Source organism: Leptosomus discolor, chromosome 4 (assembly GCF_034619465.1).
Source record: "Leptosomus discolor isolate bLepDis1 chromosome 4, bLepDis1.hap2, whole genome shotgun sequence".
NCBI classification, from domain to species: domain Eukaryota; kingdom Metazoa; phylum Chordata; class Aves; order Leptosomiformes; family Leptosomidae; genus Leptosomus; species Leptosomus discolor.
Window position 1 is genome coordinate 24,627,026 of NC_141394.1, and position 27,173 is coordinate 24,654,198.

General features: G+C 43.4%; 1 protein-coding gene across 1 annotated transcript in view; it reads left to right on the forward strand.

The window, feature by feature from the left end:
- ELOVL6 (ELOVL fatty acid elongase 6) overlaps positions 1-27,173 on the forward strand; it is a 75,752-nt gene that overhangs the window by 26,289 nt on the left and 22,290 nt on the right. Inside the window, exon 2 of the mRNA XM_086464425.1 lies at positions 25,861-25,992. Within this exon, the coding sequence (XP_086320551.1) occupies positions 25,861-25,992 (132 nt within the window). The remainder of the gene's footprint in view (positions 1-25,860; positions 25,993-27,173) is intronic.

Consider the following 27,173-nt stretch of genomic DNA (forward strand, 5'->3'; position numbering starts at 1 on the left):
GAATCTCAGAAGATCAGATTAGATGATGGTCCCTTCTGGCTTTTAAGCTGTGAAAAAATGACTGATTTTGAACCATAGTGTTGTCTTGATCGTTCTAATATGAACACACACCAGTCAGTTTAGTAAACACATGGGAAGCTGCGTAATGAGAGCATGGTAAAACATTTTGGCGCCTTGGAAGCTTTTGTCCTTTTCAGAAGTGTTTCCTGTAAGTTTTTCTTGAGATGGTCACATCTTTAGAAAAAGCACATATCCTTGTAAGTCCCGACGTAGCAGTCTTCAGTGTTGAGTTTCTGGAATTTCCTGTTCCTAAGTGAAAGGAGGTATAAAAAAAAAAGTATTAATCTAACTGCCATATACAGTTTTTCATTCATAGCTTTTCATACAGTCAGTGTTGATGGTGGCATCTCTGCGAGATAACGTTTGTTGCCGCATAAACAGCTGCTGGAGGCAAGCTGCATCCCTTTCTTCGCTCTCCCTCACTGTTGTTCACAGGATCAGCTTAAGTCTATGTTTAAACTGTTACCTACATAGTTTTATTACATGCTATGGATGTAGCAGTACTTATTTATGGATACCGTTACCTTGCATTTCCCACTGGATTGTCACATTCATTGACTTACATCGTTGCCCAAACTAATCAGCCAGAAGGTGAAGCTCTGAAAATGAGGAATTGAAAAATACTGTGGCCATTGAGCTTTGGTTGTGGATAAGCAAACAGGCTTTTTTTTTCTGAAACCAAAAAGCGTAGTCAGTGGGTAAAGCCAAAGGGTGACATGTTTTTGATCAAATACTGCTCCACAGAGCTGCCTCTTGGGTTTCAGAAACCAAATTTTCAGATAAGATAGAACTAAATCCTTGAAAAGAAAATTATTAAACGCTTGTGAAGTAAGTTTACATCAACATGCAATTTTCTGCCTGATTGCTTGAACTGAATTGAGTGCTGCCTGGTTTCTTTTCCATAAGTCACCAGTTCTGAAGTTTAATGATAGCAATTTAAAGGCATCTTTGCTGATTCCTTTGTGGGCAAACACAAAAGAAGTAGGCTGGGGTTATCTGTCTGTCTGCCGTCACAGGAGTGATGAGCTGAGTCTGAGAAAACAGTTTTGGGGTTCTTTTTCCAATTAAATCCCCTTTGCTCCCAGTACTTCCCAGTATCAGTATATATGTGTATATATATATATATATATACACACAAAGTGTATGTACCCCTTTTGGACATTGCAGGAGACATGGATAGTCCAGATAGTAAATTCCGTGAGCTTATCTTTCCTAAGTATGTCTGTTATAAAAAGCCCATTATTGGCCTCTTTGGAGCAAAGGCAGGAATCTTTATGGGAGAGGAGCCTGCCTCTTATGTAAAAGACGTGGCCACAGTCCGGCTCTGCTCCAGCCGTCACTACTGATGCTCTGATCTGGTGGCAAGTGACCTCATGCTCTCTGCAGGGATGCAGTGACTCAGTAGCAGACAGATCCCATATAAACACCATAGTGCTGATTGGCAAGCAGTCAAACACAGCAGCCAGCGGGGATTTGAAGTGTCTGCGCTTGAGAAAATGAATCAGAGGCAAAGCAAAAAAAAATCCTTAGATTGTTGGAAATTAACCCACCCACACACACACCCCCCCAACCTTAGCACAACATTGATTTGCTTATTGAGATGATATATGTGTCTCTCTGTCTCTCTTTCTAGTAATCTCATCCGCTGTTATTTGATATGTCTGATTTGTAAAGACCAGGATTTTTTTTTTTAATAAACTAAAAAAATCACTATGTTAATTAGTCAATTGTTGTGGAAGTGGACTGCTTATTTTAGTTTATTGTAGGAGTAAAATATGCAGTTAGGTCAGCAGAGACTAGCTAAGCCTTGTAAAGCTGCTTACGTTGTATTAAAGAACCTGTAAAGTAAGGGGAGGCTTATTATTTCTTCTTCAAAGTTATTTCAGGAACATCACTGTGAAGTGCAGATCCCACTTTAGAAGAATCCCAAATAATTAAAAAAAAAAAAAAGAAAATTATCACTGCAAACAGTAAAAAGATCTGTCAATAGGAAAACAGTGCCATAGCTTGCTGTTTGAGGAAAAATATAAATACAGAATAAAATGCCCCATTTCTAGAGAATCAGAGCATAGTATTGAAGCAGTGCTATTAAAAGTGCACTTTTTTCCTGTCAAATCTCTGAATTCAAACAGATTCAGTTTTGCTACATTGAGTTAATCCTTCTGTCACCTTTCTGTTATAATATCAATATGATTCAGAAGCTGCCATCCAATCTGTTTGGATTAAGTAGTAAAGTCAATAAACAAATAATTTGAATGTGGTTGTGCTTAAGATGACAATGCCGACTGACAGCGTGGCTTCCTAGGTAGAAGTACTGGCCAGTCATCAAGACACAGTAGTTAGTCAAAGGCTTTTTGGTTTGAGCCCTTTTTAGCATTAACGGTTTTAACAAGAGAGCCTGTCCCAGACTGGGTGCAGTCAGGGGTTTACTTGGGGACTGCTGGGGTGACTCCATGTCCCAACTGGAGATGATCGAGTGAAAGCGCAGAGCAGACGGGTTGTTACTGAAGGGTCCCCGCATGGGGAAAACCACATGCATTTACATTGCTGCGGTGTTTGGAGGGTTCGTAACTAATTGATGACTTGTTTGTTTGGATCTTATGTGCGACATTCATTACTCTGCTGCAAGTATTTGTGTGAAAGCTGAAATGAGGAGAAAGACTGCTCCTGAGTGGGCCAGTAACTGTGGAGTTAAGACTACAGGTTTTAATGTTTTCCTTTGAAATGTGCATGAAGTGAGATGTTTAACCTTGCATATCTATTGCTGTCTCAAGGTTTCCAAAGTGACTAATAGTTATAATACCTCCTCAGTCACTTCCTAGTCAGAAACACCTCAGGAGAGTCTGATTTGCAAAAGGTACAAAGCAGCCCCACTCTAAAAAACAGACTTGCTGCAAAGATCTTGGCATCTGGAAACAACAGGCATGTAGAGTCACTGTTCTCTGTGAAATCTAAGACAAGACTGCACAATAAATTCTTCTTGGCTGTTTCATGTATTCTCAATTGCTGATGTCCAGTCATATAGATATGTATATATGTGTATGTATACGTAAATATATGACAGCTGCCCAGTTAGATGAGTGACTGATTTTTATCCAAGCTGTGATGCTTTTTTTAAAAAAAGAGTAAGTTAGAATTACTATTTACATGATGTGACTTTCAAAAAAATGAACACAAAACTAAAGCCTAAGTCTTGATCATTATTTAAAAAAATTCATGGAATTCCAGCCCCCTACAAGCATTTCATTTATCCTGCATCTGCACACATAGACATTTGAAGACTGTAGCCCATAACTACATTTGAAAGAATGCCTCCATTGTAGTGTCAAATCCACACAGGCCTGGATGCCACTCAGCAGTTTTAATTTCGTTTTGCTTGGCCAAGAAGAATGGTGAGGGTCTGTGAGCTCTCTCACTGGTGATCTGTTGCAGAAGATAAGCCAGTCCAAGTAAAACCATATTCTTAGGAAGCTAAAGAAAGAGGAAGCTAAGGTAAGCTAGGGAATGGCATTTACTGCATATGTTGCCTATATTTACTGCATTTATCACATATATTGCCTGTGTGTTTCAAAATCACCGCTTCAGGAAGAGGCTTGTTCAGGGGCTGTTACATGGCTGTGTTGTGACTCAGTGTAAAGGCAGAAGTTAGGCAGCGATGAGAAGCAATATGGTGCTGGAGGTATTATCCTATTAGTGAGACACGAAACCTCGGTCAAGCACATGTGCAGTCATAAGAGAAGGGTTGCCAGCTTGAGTGCAGTATTTGAATTTCTGTTTAAGTAATTATGTTGTGCCTGCCCTTCCTGAATTCCCCATGAAAACTTAATCAGTCCCAGTTCCTCTGAGTCCTTGAGGAAATAACTTTGTTGCATGTCACATTTTACTGTCTGTGAAAAGGTAGAAATAATTTTTAAGGCCTGCACTGCTGTGCTGTCAGGGTGAATTTATTAATTTTGGGATGTGCATCTATGTGGGCTGAATTGTATCGCTACCCAAACAGAAGAGCATCATTTTTTAAGAGTGGATGCGGTATGTGTTGTCCACCGTTGAAGGTCATGTGTAACCTCTTGGTGTGCTGGAGTGGCAATAGGGAACAATATACCAGGAATAAAATGATTCACCTCTAAAATGCTATTCTGAACCTAATAAGCGACTAGCTAGAGCTTAGAAACACCAAGTATGATCTTTTATGGGTTTAGTATTTATTTATTTTTCCAGTTCTCTTTAGAAGTGTGTTAAAAGCAAACAATCTGCAGCAGTGAGTCAGAGAGGCTAATTGTATCTCGCACAAAAAATCCACAAGCTTTTTCAACTCAAATTATTTCTCTTCTACCTTCATTGAGTTCATTGCTGGTGAAAGGTGCTGGGTGAACAGTCCTAACGACTGAAATTTTCTGGCCGCAGCTACACAAAAGTAGCACACTGCAGTGACCTTTCTCTGCTTTGCTTTTCTGGTGAGAGCAAATTGTAAGGCTGTTTCTTGCTAAGCATGGGCTTAATGCTACCAACTTGTCTCGCGCAGATTATCAAGTAGTCTTCAGGTAGTAATGACCTTTGGTCGTAGTGGACATGGGCCAGATCTGAACTAACAAACTGTAAAAGGATCTATATCCCATTACCAAACCACTATCCAGTCTTACTCATTAACATTTTAGTGGCAAAAGTTCAAATGAGTTATTTCATTAATAGTCATGAAACTAATTACATTGAAGTGCATCTGTCAGTAGTAAAGGCAACTGACTTCTGTGCTTCTGAATAAATTCAGTCTGCGTTAGGAAATGTTATTCTGCCTCTAAATGAGAGAAGTACATTGCAAATCATGAAGAGGTATTAAAAAGGAGAATGCAGATGTGTCCTAAATGTGATGTGCTTGATGCTGCTGTTCCCTAATGCAATCAATTAATGAAATGAATAATCAGAAGCGTGTCTGAGTAGAGGACAGGTTTTGAGCAACAGTTTGTGCCTTATTTCCTCCCTCAGACACTGAAAAATCTGCAAGATAAGAAAAGAAGGGTTGAGGGGCAGGAGGGTTGTCATTGACTTGGATAAAATCAAACTCAACCCAGTATCAGGATTGGTTTGGATGTGTAGAAATGAGACCCGGGTATACTGAGGAGGTCTGACCAGAGCCCACAAGGTATCTATTTAAGTGATTTTCATGGGGATTTGGCATCTGATTGTGACTAAGGACATGGTCAGATTTTCTTTGCTCAAGATCACAGGAAAGTTTGTGATGGAGCAGCTCTAGTTTCCTGAGCACTGATCCAGCAGCCCAACACTGCAATGACTCCAGTTTGCTGAGAATGTGTGAATTTGTCCACCACATCATTTCCGTACCCAGTATAGCGTGTCGGGTCAGGTCTGGTCCCACTGCTGCTGCAAGGAGTTATTTAGTTATTTGCAGTTGCTGTCATCCCTCCTTTACCATGTCTTCTGAACCTTTCAGACACCGTGGAGGCGCACACTTGGAGATACCTGCTGCCTTTAAGAATGACAAACTCATCCTCATTGTGCGGTCGTTTCTGGTGCAAGAGGTGTTCAGTGGGGCCAGTGAAACAGCCTGTTCCTCGACATCTGTACAGGTAGATGGGGGAGCAGCTCCATGTGAGACCCAGGGATAGGTGTAGGCTAAAAGTAGATTGTAGACAAGTCTGAAGGGTTTCCAAACCTTTAAGCTGTTCCCCTACAGGCACAGATTGACAGTTGGCTGGATTGACCCCAAAGAGAGAGTTCTTCACTAAGGATCATCCAAGAGCACCGTATTTATATCCTAGACTCTATGAGAAATTAATTGCTCTTCAGTCTAAGATATGTTTCCTAGGGTAGAAAGTGGCAAGAGGAGAGAGAAAGGGGAAGAAGTCATGAATCTGTTTGTTTAGGTCTTGCGTTGGGTAGCATTCCCCCCCAGAAGGGACTCAAAAGCAAAACCAGGAATGTGGCCAGCTCTATTTTTGTCCCACAGTCTCCTGTCTCTAAAACGGCACTGTCCTTCTCTGGGGAGAAGTAAAAGCATTAAAGAGTGTGAGCAGTAACAAGGTTACATAGGTATTTAAGGTAGATGAACCAGTTTGTATACAATTATGGCCTGAAGTCAACTGCATCTATAAACAGCCCACTCTTAGGAAAAGTACTGTATATGAGTATATAGTAAAAGTAACTGCTACTTATGACTGTGAATCTGTCCATATTAACATGTGCTTATGTGTCTCATAGTGCTGTGGCATTCTGCACAGGTACAAGAAGTTAGGGAAAAAGATAGTTTTCCCCCTTGGCTTTACTTTTATTTTTGTGTTGTTAACAGGCTCTAGCAAACAAAGTTGCGTTACAGACACGTTGCAGGAGATGTGTATCCAAAGTTCAAGAAGACAATGCAGACATTGGAAATGTCGTTATAGATTTGTTTTACATCTGGGCAACTAAACTGAGATACTTCAAGTGACCTACAATGAAATTAATGAGGTAGTACTTACATATGTAACATACACGCTGTATCCAACAAGCTGTTGTAAACCAAAGATGAAGCTCTGTTACTTTTGCTCCTGGTAAGTTCTGGTTTTATTTCTGTTCGCAGACATACTCTAGACAAAACTGCACTAGAGTAACCATAATGAAGGAGTTAGTTACTCAATGCAGATTCACAAGGCAGACAACCTGGCACCAGTGCAAATAGTCTTGTAGTACTGCCATGAATGCCAATGAAATGAATTATAATGGGCTTAGAGCTGTGTTGGACAGGCCAAAAATTAATAAAAAGAGACAAATTGGGGCTTTTTGTTAGTAGAGAGCACCTTGCTCTTACTTTGTGTGTGGAATGTTCCTCGGCAGCCTGGGGTCTTCTCAGCTTGCCTTCAGAGGAAGCTAAGCCGTAGTGGGATCAGGGGTGACATCACCTGCATGCAGTGAGTGGGAGTCAGACAAGCATGATCTCCAGGAAGCGGGAGGTCAGCCTGCGATGATACCTGTCCCCTTCTTGCTCCAGGCAACGACTGCTGTAGGAATGCAGAGGTTGTAAATGGCTTGGATTGACTCCTGGGTTGACCAAAGCAGGAACCAAAGTAGGAACTGTTGACCAAAGCAGGAGTGTGGTCAGATGTGTAGTTTCCCTCTTCAGATACCTTTGTTTAACTCCCTCTTGGAAGCTGGGCCATGCAAATTTTTTAGATGAGTAGCTTTTTCAAATGTTTCTTTTTCACATAGTAAGCTATGTAGATATAGTAAACACACCCACATAGGGAGTGGCAGTCTTGCCAGCCAAGTCAGCAAAGAGCAGTATTGAACCCTTTAGAGGTACTGCAAGGAATCCCAAGGACGTGGAACAGACATTCAACGCGCTGCTGCCTGTGAAGAGGTCACACAGAAGGAGATACCACTGAAAGCTGATCTGTCCCATAAGAAAGGTTGCTTAATCAAGGAAAAATATTGGATGTGGAACTTTGAGGGAGTAAGAAATAAAGTAAGATTGTTTAAAGCTGTCAAGTTTTGCTGTCTGAGTTACGTATGGCAAATGACAAAAACAGTATCCACTAACTAATATGCAGCTTTTCCAAAGTGCTCTGAAAATGTAGGGAAATTTCCATTAATGCCCCTGAGCTCTGGAACAGACTTAAGCATTTCTCTCTTAGTAAGAGAGAGGTGCAATCTCTCCTAGCTTCTGTGCAGTTTCATCATGTATTTTGGCAGTGTTTGGCCTCCTCACTCTTATTTCCCACTGAGCCTGTGCAGACAAAGAGGACAGGATACAAATATATTTGTTATTTGACATGCAGTAGAGCAGCTTTGCATGCAGCATTTATGTTTGGCTTGGAGTTGCTGAGCTGTATTTCCCAGCTGTAGAAACAGATGCTTTCTGCCCAGCTTATGCCCTAAGCAAGGGTTGTTCCCTCCATACCCTGCCCAGTAAGTTGCAGTAACCTGTGCTACAGCTATTTTTTCTTGATGCATGTGTGGTCACAGCTAGAGAATTAGGTGGAAGAGCACAGTGTGCTGCTTCTGTGTGTGAATTTACAACTGGGAGCAAACACCAGCTTGGCAGCCCTGTTGGCTTCCCTTATGGGTTGATCGGTGCAGGTCTCCGCACCACCTCAGCCATGACCTGGGCTGACCTGACCTGGAGTGAGAGAGTGACTCAGTTAATTCCCCTTCAGCCCGTTTGGCAGCTGCTACAGCAATGGCTGAGGCTGCCAAGTGCCATCAGTACAGTGCTGTCCTTTAGGAGGTCTCTCGGGAAAGGGCGTTGAGAGTACCAAAGGCTTGTCAGCATCATCTGGTATAAACTTTTTGTTACCAAGACTTGCAGCTCAAACAAATACTGTTATCTCTAAGAGCCAGGCTCCCTTTCTTTCTCCTTTCTGCACAGACAGTGTAGGGCTAAACCCTGAAATCTTCACCCTCTTCTCATTCTGTGGCAGTGAATGCCACTGATCCAAAGCAAGCCAAACAAAAACGCTCTCTTATTACAAGTGGCATATTTACTAGAAACAGGCTAGCAAATAGTTTACTGTTTAGTTCCCAGAAATACACTGTTGTCAGCCAAATCAATGCACTGATGCAGCAATGCATTTCAGTGAAATAAATGAAAAGAAGGAAGAGGAATCTGTGCATAGGCATAGCTCAGTGAGGTTTTCTGAGTGAGGTGTTTAAATGTTTTGCTCTGAGATGCTTTCTGAACTGGACCCCTTTAAACCATTTGTGTAGCTACAGGGGTGCGGAGTGCTGAGCAAAGCCGAGCTTGGCTTGAGGCAGTGCGGGAGCCTGGTCGTGGTAAACTGCAGTGCTTCGTCCTTCTGCCAGCGAGGGACATGAGCACATGGGGGAAGGGAAGTGCAGGCCAGTAAAAAGACTACACTTCTGCTATGAGTCAGCCCCAAAGGAATGTTAATTTTAATTTATTTGTTTTGAGTTGAGCTACCAGTTTATCAGTGCAGCCAAAACCCCTGGGTCTACAGAGCGCTGTGCTGGAGGCAGGCTTGGTACCTTGCCAGGGATTGCTTTGGGATCCCTGCTGCTCCCACTGCCAGAGCAGCTGCAGCCGCTCCAGCCCATCTCAGGGTCCAGAGTAGTGATATGTGTCCCAGGCCTACTCCCAGCTCCTGAGAACTGTGTCAGAGTGGTTTAAGCAGCCCTGGTCTTTGGGGGTCCTGGGGACAGAGACCAGCCTTTGCCACTGGGACTACAGGGATGCAGAAGAGGATATAGCGACTGGCTGGGTTGACACTGTAGTCATCGCTATATGGTGGTGCAAGGGCAGACTTAATCTCTCTGTCCCTTGATGTTTGCAAACGTACCTTTCCTTTCCTTCTTTCCTTCTCTGAATTTCTCTTCATTGCTGATAACTTTAGCTCTCCTCAGTATGCGGTTTGTAGGAAGGTGCCTGCGCAGAGGATTGCTGTATAATTGTTGTTTCTATGCTGTCATGCTGCATGGGAGTCTCAGCAGGACTTCTGCTGTGTACATCTTGCTCAACAAATCCCAGCCTTGCAGCCGGGGGCGGGGGATGGTTTGCATTGGCACTGCAAGTGCCAGAAAGCAAGGGAGAAGCTTTTGGAAATTAAAGGTGCCAGGCTTGCATGTGTGCTCTGCTCTGTGGTAAGGTAGAGGTGAGACTTTCCTGCCATCTCCATACATCACACCCAGTCGTACCAAGCACCATCAAGCCTTTTCTGTCCTGGGTCTGTGTTCCCAGTGACCACTTACAGTACAGTCATCCTGGAAGTGATGGCGTGCAGGCAGGAGTGCCCAAGCCCAGTTTTATTTTGTAAAAGGGACCTGCAGAGTCATGCAGTCCCTCACCTGGTCTTCAGTTTTTTTCCCCAAACTTGCCAAGCCCCATCTTTGAAGCAGGCAAACCTTTTTGCACTTGGAAAGCAGTCTGCTAGAGTTTGGATGTCGTAATGGTTGGGAGTTGTCTTCCTGCCTATACGTAGTGGTGGCTGGCATCTGCAGGTTTGTTCCGGTGCCAAGAAAAGTGAAGAGATTATATACCTTGCTCACCTTCCCCCTTGCATGAGAGCAAACTCAAACTGCCACGTTTTTTTAATAGACATGTAGCAGGGAAGAGTTGTACAAGGCTACATAAGGCATCAGGAGATCTTTTTTTTAAAAAACAAAAATTAAAGCATGTGTGGTTAGCACATGCTGAGGATCAAGATAGCCTTTCAGGCCTTGCGAGACCAGCCACCCACTGTGTTTCTTGTGATAGATTTGCCCCAGCCTGCATGCTAGGGACTGTTTCTCACTGTTATTTTGTTAGTGTTTATCATTTAATAGGAATGCAGAAATCCTTATTTAAGACACTCGCTTGTTCCCCCTCTCCCTCCCAAATTAAACAAGGCTGAAAAGTAAGACTATATATAAGCAGAAGCAGCAAAGCCTTTTACTAGTCTTTATAATGGAAATGGCTTGCGTAAGGCAGCTGCAGTATATTTTTTTTGAATGCAGAGAAGCATGTTTCCTTTTCATTTGTTAAAAGAAAATTCACCAAGGAGAGTCTCATTAAACAAGTCTGGCATTGAAGGAGAGAAAGAAGAAAAGGACCTGCCTTCACTCCATAGCTGATTGACCCGACTTACAGCCATGACCTGAATTTAGTTTCTTTCAGATTTTTGTTTCCACATTTTTCCTCCATTTTAGTCCAGTCCTGACAGCTTCAGGAAGGATGGCAGAGCCCTGTATTTTGCACACCATGAAAAACGCAATTTAGAAACTTAAGTCTCAGATCTCTCTCTTACTTCATGCGACACACACTTGCAGCCCAGTGAGCCCTGGCAGCAGTGGTGGGTGCCCATTGCTAGCAGGCAGCTGCAGGGACCTTCATTTCCCAACCTTCTCACTGCCTGTCTGTCGTCCTCTTCCTCAGACCCATCAGAGCCAAATATGCCCTCAGCCCAGTTTAACTCTTTGGAAAATGTTGAATTTGGGGGAAGCAGAGATTTTTTTTTTTTGCAGACACACTTAAGAGACAATGGGGGTTGGAGCATTTGAGCAGTGCTGGATGACCTGCCCTTGCAGGAGGCTGACCTGAAGTCACTGAAATGTCTTACACAGAGCTTTGGCTTGCATGAGGAAAGAACTACAGCTCTTGGTCTAAAACTGTGCCCCAGAGAGGCTGTTTGGAGAGCTCACGAGCTTTTAAACAGTGAAGGAGCCCTCCTTGTGTGAAGGAGCCCTGGTCCTGTTGGGTTCAAGGAGCCCGGGTGCAGAGGGTTTTCCAGGACTGTTCACACTGTCCAAAATGGACTAGCATGCAAGAGTAAGCCATGACAGGATCTCCCAGGACATCAAGCCTGTATTCTGTCACTTTTCAGTTATATTAGCTGCAGGATGATTAAGTTTTATACCAGGACTTTCACATTTTCATTTTGGCTGCAGGATGTATGCCAGAAGGCTGCTTAATATGCCACCCCTATGGCTTAAACCACTCTGTGGTTTAAAATGCTTCAGTATACTGCAGTGAGAAAGAGAAGCAGCTGCTTGAGAACACTTCTCTGTTGCTCTGTTGAATAACTGCGGCCACTAAATTCAGATAGGCCCATTATTAGCAGCTTTTTCTTGGTCCCAAGCAGATCCCAAAATCTTGCTTGTTAACACCTCCTGTCACCTGTAGGTTTTAGGAGACCTGATGGAACCACTTCATTTTCTTGACCCTTCTCAGAAAGGTGTCAGCCTAGCACAGGCTGTGGGCACCAGATTTAGCCAAATATGTATGTATGTTGAATGTAGTTTTACTTGAAGTTTACAGTCTTTCTGTGAACGCAAATGTAGCAGTGCTGTTGGGTTTAGTTTCAATTACGTGGGGCCACATTCTCACGTACTCACTTGTTTTGAGAGTGAACCCACTTTCTTTAGTTGTTATTTAACAGGATCATTTAGTGTGTTACCAGTAGTAGTATGATCAGTATTATTTGTTTTTTATTGATAGTATTGATATTATTTAGCGGGAGTGAGTGGGAAGTAGAAGTGGGATTTATTTTTCCTGCCATCCAAGCAGACAAGAGCACATCTGAGACATGAATAAAATGTGTTACAGTGCTATAGGGAGTTCGGTGTGTATCAGCACAATATTTAAATACATAGACAGAAGAAGAAAGAACCACAAGCAGGTTTCAGTAATAAGGACTGGTGTTGTTGTGATTGAAGTCTGGTTAGGTCCATCATCTGGTCTGTAGCCATGTAACACCCTTGTTTTATTTAGGGCAAAAGCTGCCAGGGGTGGGGCGGGATGGGTGGAGTGGTGGCTGTAGCACGGATCCAGCATTTTTCAGAAATGCGGAAGAAAAGCTCAAAGCTGTATTTGTAAGAATTCAATCCCCAAAAGAACAAACTTCTGCAACTGCAGGTTTGATACATCTTTGAGCAAAGTCACAGATGTCGTGTGAGATTGCTTAATATCGAAGGCAGGGAGGTGCCGATTCTTTTTGCTGATAAACTAGGTAGCTAGTGAGACTAAAACATAAACCGTAGGCTGAAAACAAATAATTTGCAGTGAATCACAAAACAGAATGTGTTTTCGCTTGGCCCAAGCTGTCATGCTTGCTAGTCTCTGCTCGGGTGAGAGATGCAGGAGCTCTGCAGGGATTGCTGGTCAGGGCGCTGGAGCTGCGCGCTGGGCTCTGCCCCACTCAAGAGGGGCTCTGCGCTGGCTGGATGCTGCGCTGCTGACAGGGCTGAAACTGCTGAACTGCGCTGAAAGGCACTGTGAACATGGACTTTATGCCTTCTTGGTAAAAGACAGAGGACTTGAATATTTTTCATCAGAGAGCTTTCTCTGCCACTTGTATGTCTGCACATGCAGCCACCTCCATGATTCAGTCTAGCAAGAAGGAGCAAAATGAAGGGCTGCATTGGAAATTTCCATGTGAGCTGCTTCACCCCTGCACTGTGGTGACCATGTGGCTCAGACATGGTGACCAAGATAATGGCTCGGAGCCACAGAGCAGCAAAGCAGAGCTCATGCCCAAGACCACTGCTGCTGGCTCTCAGCGCAGGTACAGGTGGCCCCCAGCACAGCAGTACCATGGGCAGGCTGCAGGCGAACACAGGGGCACATGGCTGTGCTTGTCGGTCATTGCTGGTGCAGGTCAAGGTCTTTAAAATTTTTCTTTTTTTTCAATGGGCTGGAGTCTCAGTGAGCCAGGAAAACTAAAATAAAGTAGAAAAAACCTTGCAACAAGGCGGGAGGGGAATCACTGGCGTGGGTCCCTAAAACATGAGTAAACTCTTTCCCATTGGCATTTTGAATTCCAAGACTGGCTGCCTTTTGGAAAACATGCTGGAGTGAAATCTCAATCCAGACACAGGGTAATTGTGAAACTCTCTGATATGCATTTATAGTGTTCTTGGACTCATGAATCTCAAAGCAGGCTACAGCTAAAGGTAGAAAAAAAAAAAAGTAAAACCACTAAACATTAGCAAGCTGCCATTTGCTCTAGGGTATCATGAAAGTGGAAAAACTTGTTGAATACACAGTGTTACAACTTTTTTCTGTGGGCATTTAGGTTAGCTGGGTGGCAAATACGCAATTGTGTTGATCATTACCAACCTCAAAGAGATAGCATTTACCTTTCCCAAGGAGAGAGACTTGTAAAAGCAAGCTATAATGTGTACTTAATGCACAGAAACTGGAGTGCCCAGCCCATGGAGACTGCGGCAGGCGCTTGGATCATGCTGGTTTAGGAAGAAGGCATCGAGATGCCCAGTTTCAGCGTGTGTGAGTTGTGTGACGGGGCTGCTGTGGGTGCAGGGGTGGCGAGGGTGACCTGTGCCTGGGCAGTTTAATGGTTCAGCTGGTGGCTCAGGGTACGGTGGGAGCACTGCAAAGTGCTGGAGCACCTCAGGACATGCTCTGGGAAAAGAGTGTCTTTGGGAAGATCACTTTCTTCCCCCTCTCTGTTGCCCACCAGATCCTGCAGACAGGTGCCAAGGGACTTTTGTATTCCCTTTGCAAGTGAAAGAAGAAACAGAGCAACAGAGCATGCTTGAATGAGATACTGATGTAAACAGGTTCATGTGTAGTTACGACATCTGGTCATAACATGACGGAGACAGTGGGCAGATGCAAGAGGTAAATTTATTGCTGCTTTTACAACAGCCGCATGAAAGAAAAGTGGTAAGAACAGGTGATGTGAATAGAGAGTGTTCTACTATACTAGCTGTGTGATACGGAAATTAATGTAGGAGTAGCCTAGCCTTTTACTAGAACAGATTAATTTTTTTTTTAACCTCTTTATAGGCCAGCAGTAAGTTAGCAAACCTGCCGTGGAGAAAGGTTTGAGCAAAATCCACAAGTTACGGAGGTAATCGGTGGACAATCCAATTAAGAAAAACAATAGCAAAAGGAATATGTTTGGAGATGTAAAATGAATTTTGCTTATGTGACCTGTGGGAAAAAACAAAGGTCAGATCATTTATTTAATTTCTCTACCTTCATGGGAGGCTACCTTCTGTTTAAAAAAATGAAACAATATCACTGACATGCTAACAGGCTTTCCTACTCATTTGCAGTAATCTGTTTCTCCCTTTTGCCCCTTAACAGCCATGGCCATTAAATTCTGACTGTTGTTATATTCGAATTGTTTAAAAAGGTATTGGTATTTATGCCCTTGCTTTGCTCCATTTGTCTGCCTGTCCACAAAAGCTGAATGTCAATTACTGCTCATTCGTGGTGATGCTCCTTTTCCTTCTCGCAGTGTCATGTATGCAGCCACTTCCACTGTTGTCCAAATTCATTGCCTTGTTTGTCAGTGGTTTCTTTTGTTTTGGCATCTGCTATCTTTTAATAGCTCCTCTGTGACCAAGATTTAGCAGAGGCTAGGACAGGCAACTCTCTGTGTATATATAACACTTTAATGTTACACTTGTTAATCCTTTAGTAACCTGGGCTCTTTATACCACGATGGAAAGTGAAATACTGCTAAGCAGTTTAGTATCCCATCTAATTAGGTGAGGGGGTGGCTAAGGGCAGGATGCAGTCAGGTGAGCCCTCGCGGCTGGAAGCAAAAAGACTGACCCAGACTCTTTAGTTTGGGAGTGGTGTTGGGTCCTGCCACCTCTTGAGAGAGACAACGGTGCCTGTGCCAAGCATGAAGCTGTAGGGAGAGGTGGAAAGCCGGAACAAGCTGTCACAAACATATTGCTGACAGGATAGAGATAAGCTACATTAATGTCGTGTACTTTGTACTGCCTTGTGCCACTCCTGCTGGTTTATTCTGACTGTTTTGGGCTGGTTCAGAACTGCAAGAGGGATGTCAGCAGGAAACGCCCAAAAAACAGCCGGACTGTGATATTTAGTTGAGGAACGGGTGCTGGTGGTTGTACAGTGTTTGCTATGTTCTTCTGTCCCATCTTTGTTTCTGCTGCAGGTTTAGGAATGTCATCCCACCTCTTAAATTCTGTCCACATCGGATCCTGAAAACTCTGACCGTAATGAGAAAATTACTTCTTCTGGTTTATTGCTCACAGTATTTCTCATGGTGTTTTACATTCTCTCCTCAAATAATTTTAGTTGGATTCAGGCCAGTTTGCCTCTTCCTTTATCTTTGAAAGGGTCTACTTTAAAGGTACTACCTTGACTGATTTCAAGTAGAGCAATTCTGGATTTAACAAAGAAACTATAGGTCGTGGTCAATGACATGGGAATTGTGTCGGATTGAAAGTACTGGGAAATTTGTTAACAGATTAGTTTGGGGACTGAAGCCTCCACTGGGAATGAAAAGCATAAAATTCTTACGTAAGTAGTGGCGAGGTTTAGTTCATGAAAATGCCACTTGATAGTGGTAACATAGCCAGCTGATGCACAAGGCTACCTTCTCTGCTGCTGGACACACTGGGCGAGCTGCAAAGCATCGTGTTGTGGGGAGGCAGCAGCATCTAAACCTGCATCCTAGCTACTCCAAACTGCTTCCTGTTGCAAGTTTCCAGCACTGCTGAAACACCTTTGTGTTTGTCTTGACCTGCTTCCCAGTTGATTAAGAATGAAGATGGCTGTTTGGCAGGGCTCTTTATTTTAGAGAGGTGGTTGAAAAGATTATGGCAAGATTGCCCCATTTATTTTCTGGATTTTGCTAGTTTCCTATCAGCCGAGAGTTAGGTCCAGGTTCGCTGCAGCATTTCCATTAGCATCCTTTGTCACTTGATCTCTTAGCCCTAGACAGAGATCGGATGTCCTTGAAGGTTTTATTAGATACATCAAGCAGTTCTTGACATCATGTATCAAAGTCCTTGACATCATGTATCAAAAAGTACTGTGGGACCAGTCAGAGCAGGCAGTTGTTCTCCAGATGACCTGATTTTTCTTCACTAAGGGATGCTGGAAAATATTCTTTCGTTTGCGTCTCTACCAAAATGTCCTTTTCTTATGAGCTCCGTTCGCTCCCTTCTCTTCCTCAGGGCATGTAAGCATTGACAGGATTTGAAAGCAAGACATTATTCCTCAGTTCCATTACTGCAATGTCACTGGTACCAGTATCCCCTTTTAAGCAGACCCAGGCCACAGAATGACGTTGCTGGCTTGCTCCCATCTGTCTATATGGTTTTAGGTCTTTAGATGGGGAGAAGAAGGGTGGTGAGTACATACTCTAATTTCTTACGCTTTTCAGGCATCCCCTCAGTTTGGTTTCCGCCAGGGTGATTTAACGTTTTCTGGCACTGAAAGAGTTATAAAGCAATCCTGTCCATAAGGTGCTCACCAAGCCCTGCCTGTAAAGGCTTCTTTGTACATGACTTTTACCTACCTTGTTTCTCAGGTTGTGCTCTGCTCCACGGGAGGATCTTGCATGTCTGTTTTTGGCTGGGAACGCTCTTAGGAAAATCAGAACAGTTTTTGTTTGTTTGTGTTCTACGATCCACTGGCAGTTGTAGCAACATCATTTTCTAAGGTCATATTGCAGAAGGCTGGAAGGGAGCAATGTCTGCTGGAATGTGTTTTAGAGCGAATGGATAGGAAAATGACACATTGCTTGCTTGCAGTCCCTGCATTTTCCATGTTTCATTTTGAATGACTGCTTTTTTTCTACTTAAGTATTTTTTGAGATCCAACAGACATTATTTCCAAGACTGTTTAGAAGTTGCATTTGCAGTGGTAGAGAGAGCTGACCTGCCACTGTGGCGCACAGGCTTCCCTGCAGATGCAGGGGGAAAAATAGCTTTAGTAAAGTATTCTTGTTGATGTGTTACTTGTAGTGTTGTGTTGTGTCCTGATAAATAAATAAATATCTATCCCCAAGGCGGTCAAAAAAGCAGCACTTGTCTATATAAGTAACATTTGTGAGTTGCTTCAGGGATCTTCCTGGATCTGAAGGTGTTACGTTGGTGTACTCCTTTAAAAGTAAACTTATTAAATGTCATAACCATTGATTGATTTGATCAGATAAAGCAGATCAAATGAATAAAGCAATATGGAGATCTAGTTATTTTCATGCTATGTCTGTATGACATACCTCCACTAGCTTCTTCACAAACCACTTTCAGATGAGTTGTGGGTACAAATAGAATGACTTCAGCTGGGAGAGATGTAGGTTAGTAGTCCCCAAGTTCAGTTGCAGTTGTGTTTACTAGCTCCAGGTTTTTACTGAGGAGGCCAGAGGTTTAAATCTACATTGATGAAATTAAAAGTGAAAGTACTGTAGCTTTTCATCAGAACTGCAATGCCCATGACCTACATTCGCTTCCTTACTTTCTGCCATCTCTCCACTGACTGCCTGAAAGCCCCAGCAAAGCCTGGAGAAACCCATGGTGGGTCCAAGGGGACATCCTACTTTTTCACCTGTTATAACCCCAAATCTTAATGTATTAAGAGCTAGGTATGTTGTCAGAGTGATATAGATGGATTTAACAGAGGCTTCCAGCAGAGAAGGAGTTTCTCTGACTACAGTGACCTGCTATGAAGACTGTTAACAGGGACAGGGATGGTCATCATTTTGCTGGTAGGCTCCTGTGACTCTTCAGGGGCTAGATTCAATTCATAGCTCTGGTGATGTAAATCTTGGGGGTTTGTGCAAAAGTGGTTGTTACTTATGATCAGTGTCAGTAACAGTGAGGTCAGATGCTATCCCGTCCCTGCGGAGGGGTGGAGGAATTGAAGATGGAGTAATGCAAGCTTCAGTGGAGGCTGAACAGTGTCATCTGGGACGCCAGCTGGGTGCGAGGGTACGATGGGGCTCATCCTGGCAATCTGGCCCACTGGGCTACAGCTTCCACTGCTGTCTGTGCAAGGTAGAAACTCAGGGATGGTTGTCATCACTACAAGTACATTGTCATCTGCCATCTCCACTGGGTGTGTCCCCATTCAAAGCGTAATTTAAAAGTGGAGGAAATCTGGGGCAGAGCCAGAGATGAAGCTGAATTGCCTTTAACAAAAATTTGACATGCTGGTTTCAAAACCCAAAGTTTTGGAGGTTGTTTTGGTTTTTGTCTGAAGCACTTTCCATTTGAAGGGTAATTTTCTCTTGTGATGTTTCTTATATTTGGGGTTGTAGCTTACGGGTTTTTAAGGGTTTGTGGTTTGTTCCATTAAGCCTATATGAGGCTTATAAAGAACAAGGGAATTTGTATACTTCAGAGCTGAATTTGCCTCTTCTGTCTGGAAAAAAAAAAAAATCGTCCCTGAATTTTAACTTCATTTTCTCAGCCTTACGCTTCTCTTACATTTTCCCACTACAAAGGGAAAGCAAGAAAAATTTACTGCTGCTGTCTTTGTTCCTTGCTGCACACATTTTAGTTTATGGCTAATATTCTGTAACACCTGCATTCTGCAAGCATGGGTGTGACAAACTACTGGCAAACACACTTCAGCAAAACAAATGCAACCATCATGGAGATGCAGGACATGAGCCACCTTCCTCTGTGCCTCCGCACTGCCATGCCCTCGTTTCTCCTCTCTGTAATTTTAGGGTTGTTGCCTGCCTGCCAATGACATGACCTGGGAGTGCTTTCCTGCTCCTGGATCTGATTGAATGCAATGTGTGGGGAGGCTCAGGTGGGCACAGGCCCTTGCTCCCCAGGGAGGATACGCATGCATGTTGGCTTGTGGGGAACTGGGGCTGTCTCCAGCCAGGCCTCCAGCTGGACCACAGTGAGCTGTGACCTGGTGATACACTGCAAAAAAAAATTGTTGCTCTACTCTTCAGAGGTAGCTGGCCCTGCAGCTCTCACCCTTACTGCTCCGACCTGGGCAATGGGGGACCTCGGCTTCAGGCTATGCCTCAGCTCAGCTGTTAGTGCTTGTGGAGCAAGGCGTGCCCGCACAAGTCCTTCTCCATCCCTTTTGGCCGAGTCAAGCTTGGGACAGTTCCTGCAGCAGTCCCTCTGGCAGCCTCCCAGCGCCCTGTTTCCTTCTCTTCTGTGGGTTAAGGAGTCGGGCTGATGATACAGGTACTGGCTGTCAGTAATGACATGAACTGGGCGATGGGAACAGGACCCCAGAGAAAAGGCAGATGTGGGGGAATAGCAGTCCCTGTCTGGGATGTGTTCCCAGGGCCCTGACTCCTCTTGCCTTGCTCCCAGCAGGGAGAGGGGTGCCTGGGGAGCTGCCCCAGCCTTGGCAGGAGCACAGACGTGCATATCCGACAGTACCTGTCACGAGGAGGCTGAAATGGTCTTTTTGAGAGGCAGGCTTTAGAAATCAAGGGATCAGATGATTGGTATGAGATACATCCCCATTTACTCTCTGATAGCCTGTTACGTCAAAGACCATCATCAGTGAGTCACCTACCTGTGTGTGTGACTGTCATCGTTGCTGCTCTAAATATAAATGTCAAAGGATATTGAGCTGTAGAAATAAATCAGACTGTGTTGGAGTGTTTGTATCAGACAGGTCTTCCTCTTCTCCCTGTCCTTCTCTCTCCATTATTAAGGCTGGTATGGTCAACAGGAAACAGCTGCAGAAACTCAAATCAAAGCCAGGAGTACAGGTTATATTTTCATATGCAGATTTGGCATATCCACACATTGGATCTTTTCTTGCTGGTTCTGTCAAAATTATATCTGGGAAGAGAGAGAGAGAGGTTTGCTTTGACAGTATTTCTGAGGTAGAAACACTGAGAGACTGAGAAGCGTTTTCACACCCTTTTTTATACATACAGAATGTGTGATTTTTAAATAAGCACCAGAGAGAAAGTAACTTTGCCAAGGCTACCAGCCACTGCTTGTGAGCTGTGGACATAGGTATGCTGCGTGAGTTACACTGGTTCAGGTTAAAGCACTTTAATCAGGCTCTCAAGACAGGAGTTTCAATTATAACAACAAGTGGTTGTTATTTTCTGTTAAAGGCTGGGAGAAACCAGTAAGAGTAGTCCCTTATCCTTCATCTTACCAAGCATCCTTTTTTTTTTTTTTTCAGTAAAATCTGTGGTTTTTTAAGTCAATAAAATGGTGATGAGGATGGCCAAAAGAAAAACATTGAGAGTCTGAAATTGCCAGTTTACTTGCCAGAAGCACTCTGCTCTGGCAACTGCAATGGTTTGGGTTTTTTTATCTGTTGTGCTCCCTTTACAGCATATGCAGAACTGGTAATGAATTTAAGAATGAGCTTTGCCGGTGAAAAGTAAATATATCTTGATTAAAAAAAAGAGTTTTTAAAACCCTATAGAATGTAAATAGAGGGGGCTAAGAATGCTTCACATTACTACTCGCCTACTGAATGCTGTTATGAGGATAATCCTGTATTACGCGATAGAGGATAGTTAAAAGATCTACAATAAGGTTGTCCTTTGTGCATTTCTATAAGGATTTTCCTTAATGATTAAAGAAAATCCTATGGAAATACTGAATTTTATAGTGCATATCTATAGCTGTTTCAGTTTACTCATTAACATCAGAGAGCTCTACAATAATGACTCAGGCTGCTATTTTCAGGGGGAAAAAAAAAAAGACAACAGTGCGTCTGGGCTAAAACCACCTCCTTTAGCAGCACTGCAATATTCAGGGCTATTCACTTTGCATCAGAGATGCCAGGATGTCTCACGCTGCAGCATATGAGGCTCACCCTCGGGGTTTGGCCCCTTGTTTTGGAATACCGTGGTAATTCTTGTACTTTCAGTATTTTATAAATAACATACTTCTGGGGAAGTCAGGATTTCATACTCCTTAGCCATCTGTTTACCACTGCTTTCCTCTTTGGGGAAAAAAAAAAAGGGATTATTTGCTGCCCCTTTCCATGTTGTGTTTTCCTGCCTGAGACTGGATGGCTGATCTCTCCCTGGTGCTCCTTGGTGCCCGAGTGGGCTTATCTGGGCTGGACTCCCTGGCTGCGAACAAGCAGAAGCTTTGTTGCTGGTGGGGTGGATTTCCTCTGTCTTCCTTTATCAGCCCCAGTTTCTGCCTTCCTCTTCTCAGTTATTCTTCTTTTTCTTTTCTTCTTTCCTGTCTCCATTCATCTGCCATAGAACAGACCTAATAAAGGCTTTCAGCTTCTAAAAAGCACATCAGTGCCCAAATCTTCATCCATCCTCAATAAAACATATCACCTGCCTGTGGTTTACACAGTGCAGAGGGACAAGCAGAACCCATGGTCTGTGGTCCAGGGGATGATAATACCACCTGTCCCTGTTGTAGGATTTTTGCAGGGGAGTGACCAAAGTTCTGTGTTCAGCACGGGTAGCCTGAGCCTGTTGGTGTGCCCATGGGTGCAAGAAGGACCCGTCCAGGGGCTTCAGCAGAGAAAGGACTTCAAGCCTCCTTCCCTTACGTGCTGTCCCAGCCTCACGTCCATCTCTTGGCCACCAGCTCCCCTCATTTGCTGCCATCCTTACCTTTCATCCTTTCTCTTCTGTTTCTCTCATCATGTCAGCTGTTTGTGCCTGTTCCCTTGCCTCCTGATACAGCTACCTCTTTGCTAGCATCCTGGAGGGTCTGCCTCACATCTTCAGCCTGTAACCCCAAACTCTTGGCTCCCTTTCTTGTACTAACCAACAGCCCAAACAGCATTTTATAGGCTCTCCAGAAAATTCCCCTGCCTCCCTTTTGGGGGAAAGAGCTGGCAACTTTCAACGGAGAAACATGGAGTTGTATTCAGTAGAAATAGTACTTAGTCCCTGAACTCTGAAAATGTAGGAAGGTGGGAGACAACTGTGAGAAACAGAAATGCCAGAAAAATGTGGAGGATTTGGCAGCCCTGTCTTTATGTCTACTGTGTTACCCTGCAGAACAGAATTGAAGACAAACATATGAATGTGCTAACGTTGAAGTTATTGGATATGAGTCTGCTACTGAATTACTTTGGGGGATTTTTTTTTTTTTGGTTTCAAAGTTAATTTTTTTGTTGTCATTCTGCTCTATTTAGTTTCTCTTCAGATAATAGTAATGAACAGTTACAGTGCTCCAGAACAACTCCAAAATACTGTCTTTAAAAATGGTCATTTGATATTAGCCTCCTTTGGCGTATCAGATATAATTGAATGCTGTCAAAGTGCCATTGCTTTGTGTCACCAGCCCAGGAATCAGACTGTAGTTATGAACCTTTCAGGAAAATCCATCATAAAAACACTGGTGGGAAGCTGGTTAATACCAGTTTAATGCAGTTAAACAGATTATCTTAAGAGTACATACCTCTGCAACCCCTTTATAACTATATCACCTGGACTACCCAGTCTTTTAACCATTATTATGCTGCAAAGAGGCGAAAATTCAAAGTCCTTTGGATGCAAAAAAGTTATCAAAATTATCAGCAGGTGTCAAAAACAGAGAGATGGTTTCAAAACCAACCTAATTATTATTCAATATGGTGCTTACCTCTGATAGGAAATAATACTACTGCATCCCTCCTTGTCTGAAACTGTTTACAGCTGCTCTCTGCAGTTCATATCATGTGTGCAGTCAAAATCTTCTTGTGCCTGCCACTGCCAGTACAAAGCTGTATACTGTGGGAATACTGTTTACTGTCACTGCAGATAATGCTGAACTCATTACAAAGCTGTTAAAAAGTGACCTAAAATTTATCTGTTCTAATTAGTTTAATGTATCTATTGACCTCAACAGACTGACTGAACTCACAAAAAATAGTTTCAGTAATAAGAAGCAAAACAAAATGTTACTTGGTGTAAATATATAGAGTATCTTGCCCAGGAAGAAGGGAGTCAAACAGAGCACGGACTTGAGTTGCTGACTCGTTCAGACTGGTCTTTTTTTCGTGAATTGGAGCTGAAGTCAAACCTTTACTTTGAAGTCTTGGCTGTGTTTGATCAAGAACTGAACTGCTTCCTGCCTGCCTGCCTTCCCGTAAAGTATCTCTAGCTTCTGCTCTTAAATCCTGACTTCCTCCCGTGCCAGCCCGCGTAGCCCGTGTCCTGTTGGCAGCTGCATGGCAGCACTGTGTTGCAGTCTTTTCCCCTGCACCAGGATGTCATCCTGCACTGCTCAAGATGTCATCCTGCACTGCTTTGGACCTCTATGCGTGTACCAGTGCAAGACAGACCTTTCCTGCCTCTGGCATGAGGGACTCCTACTGCAATGCCGTGAGGTTTGCACCTCCCTCGTGGTGTGGGGCTGCAGGGTCCCTCCTGTGGGGCCCCTGCACGTGACCTGGCTGGAGTGGCCCTACGTGTGTGTGCACATCTGCATCCCTCGTTGTGTGCATTGTTGTCCGTCTGCGCTGCGCGCTGTAAGCCCAGGCTTTTGTGGGCTTGCAGTCCAACCTCACACTGAGTCTGCTCCTATCCTGTAACCCATAAATCTTGTCTTAGTAGCCGGTTCAGTATGAGCAAGTTTGAGGTGGTACATCGCTACACAAACTGCTTAACAAATATTTACTGACCTCCAGCTAAGCTAAACTCCAGTCATGCTATCAAATGTGGTAATTCTGCCCTCTCCCTGACTGTGAGATTCAAGACCATAGAAGTGAAAATGAATGCGTTTTTCTTGATTATGAGATGACTGAAGGCCGAGGCTTTGTGTTTTTCAAAACCCACTTGTGATAAACATTGCTATGGCAATTAGGCTATCTCAATGCACAAGGTGAGAGGGCACTGGCTCTGTGGTCATCCTGGTTTTCCTGGGGCTTGTTGCCAGCATGGATGCTAAAGCTCACCCAGGGGGGTGGCAGGCACCACATCCTCTCTTTTCAGTGCAAAGCACCAGTTCGATTTTCGCACAGTTACCCATGTTTTGCAACACAGAGCTATAAATATGTCAACAGAAGCAGAGGAGTTCTAAGTGGTCAGAAAATAGCATGCTGCTGCACGCATGCTGATATGCCTCTGTCTTTTTGGACTTCGCTTTTACTTAGCTTTCAAACTCATATAAAACTCATTTATCTCCAGTGAAGGCTGCATGTTCTTTGCGCTTTCTTCATACTTCCAATCAGATGTGCTGCTCCAGCTTTTTTTAGTTTTCATGGACCTCACAGGAAGACCCTTGTCCATTGAGGAGATTGTGATCCATGTACCAGTTGCCTTGAGCAGGCGCAGACACACGCTGTGCTGTGCCATACTGTGCTGCATGAATTGCTTGGCCTTCAGGACCATGCTGTGCTGCCCATATCCCTTGCCGTGGGGTACCCTCAGCCAGTTACTCATAATGGAAGAACCTACTCGGCACCGGTAGTCACACCATAAGCACGTCCTTGTCTTTATCTTGAGGTGAAGCAATATACTTGCATATAAACACACAATTGAAAAATCCCATAAAAACTGCAAAGACCACAATGTGGGTAAACCTTGTCCCTGATGGGAAGTCTGGGCATCATGCCATGCTCTGTGCACAGGTCTGTCTGATGCTGCATCATCTTGGGGTTCCAGCATCAGACAGAATGTAAGATCTTGTAGCTTGCTGCTGTCTTTTTTGGGATATTAATGAAGTAGTTACTTTTCTTGAGAGTGTCTTTCTTTTTTGGGGTCCAAAAAGAACCAGCACGTCTTGGTGCAAAGCCAAAGTCCACTGATATTTTTGAATGTAATGATAGATTTTGTAGAGAAAAATCTGTTCCTAAATATACGCCCATCCAGTTAGGCCACCATGAATGCTGTAGATCATTAAGTCTTAGTCAGTGTAATATTTTGCTGTGTGGGAAGGAATCCCAAGCTAAATCTATTTTTGACCTCTAATGGTTGATTTACAATGAGTTATAGTAGTAGGGTTCAAATGTTTACTGATTATTGCTGAGCCGGACTACTATCAGGCAGTTTTAAAAATAAAAGTTGCAATTCTAAGAGTATCATTGAAGTTCCTTAACAGAGCCCTGCTTGACCTTTCAGCAAATTCACTGGATTTCCTGAACCGACACTCACAGGCAGGGCTTGTGCAGCAGGGTGATGCCACCCAGATGATTGCTGCTTAATGGGAATATTGACCTCTCCTTGCTGGTTCTCCACCTTTCATGAGGCTCTTCATGTTGTGTTTCAGTGTTCAAGATCTTTAAGTGTCTTCTTGGAGGAAACAATGGGAAACTAAATTTCCAGGTAGCAAGGGGCCTGCAGGAAACAAAAATTGTTACGAAAACGATAAATGAGCACAAAACATGATCAGCTGGTTCAAGTATCAAGCATGTTGCGTGTCTGGTCTCTGCAATATCTGTTCTGTTCCCCACAGAAGTTCAGCCTTCAAAAACTGGGGAAGAATGGGAGCCAAATTTGCTACCCTTTTTCAGAGCTTCCCCCAGGGTCAATTTTGCCTGCACTTGGCCCTGGCCCTGTGTGCATGCGTGTGGGTTCATACACTAATGATAATCTCAGCTGGGCTGCAGGAGTGTCTTCAAAAGAGTTTCCTTTCAAGGAAATGCACGAGCCCTTGGCAGTTATGTCTGGGTGTGACTCCGCTGTGCATCTAATACTGATTAAATACTTGACAGGTGGTTTTTTTGGTTTTGTTTTGCAGGAAGAAATCATTCCTATTTTCAGCTCTGTATGCTGCCTTTATATTTGGTGGTCGGCACCTAATGAACAAACGAGCGAAATTTGAACTGAGGAAACCACTAGTGCTCTGGTCTCTGAGCCTTGCCGTCTTCAGGTAGGCATTTCTTGACACCAACTGCCTTTGACAGTAGTCCATGAAGAGGGTTTGAGGTTCTTCACATACAACAGGACAGCTAATGCAGCAAAAAGCTTACCCAGAAATGGCATTTATTTAGTTCTGCTGTTCAGGGTTATGTTCTGATCCACTCCTCACCATGGAAATGTTCCCACTTGACTTGCCAGATCATACAGCATTTGAAGAGGAGAGAAATCAATAACCCTCTTGAAGAACAAAGGTGAAAATGAAGTGAGGACATGAGAAAAAGCGCATACCATTGCAATAAATTTACCATGCAAGCTACAAATGGAAATAAACACATTAAGATGTTACTCTTGTTCTCACTGGTTAGTATTGCGTTTATATCAGTGCATATATGAAATATTTAGTCAAGACTCTGATCTCCATTACAGTGAGGTAAACCTAAAGTCACTGCTTTGATGACAGGTAAATTTGGCCACCGTAATTGAAATCAGAATCTGGCTTCTGGTTATTCCATCGCAAAGAGGTTGTGAATGTAGCAAAAGGGTGGCTCCACAGGGAAAGGCTGGTTTTTAGTGATGCATATCTCTCTAGCTGTGTGTTGACTCTGTATCGTTGAGTATGGGGAAAGTCAGGTTCAGATTCTTGATAGTTGCTGAAGTCAGGAGTAAAACTGAGCAACCTGACTTCCACTTTATCTGCTTAATAAGCTAATTTTTAATGAGGCTGAAGATAAATGAACAAATGCTTATAAAAATAGCCCTTAAAAACACACAAACTTTCGTTACAATTTTCTAATAACAGTACACGGAAGACCTGAGGATTATCCTTCATTCCAGTGCCTCTTGGGAGTGTAAGTTGTAGTTCACTCAACAGCATAGAAACCATTTGCACACCATTATCTAACACTGATACCTGTATCTTTTTCTAATTATTATAATAATTACTGATTATATTAGTTCACAAGTACATAAACCAGGTTTGCTTACTGAGCAGCTGTGAATAGTGCATGATTTTTCACAAGATGTGAATAGTTTGAGCTGAGAGTTTCTACAGAGTAAAACAAATCAGGAATTAAGAAGTTTGCTTTCTTTCGTGCCGTTTCCTTTTTTCCTCCAAAATTGTTCAGCCACACTGACACTTTCCAAAACTCTGGCAGGGGAAAGCAAATTGTATTTCTAAGTTGTCTCATTCAG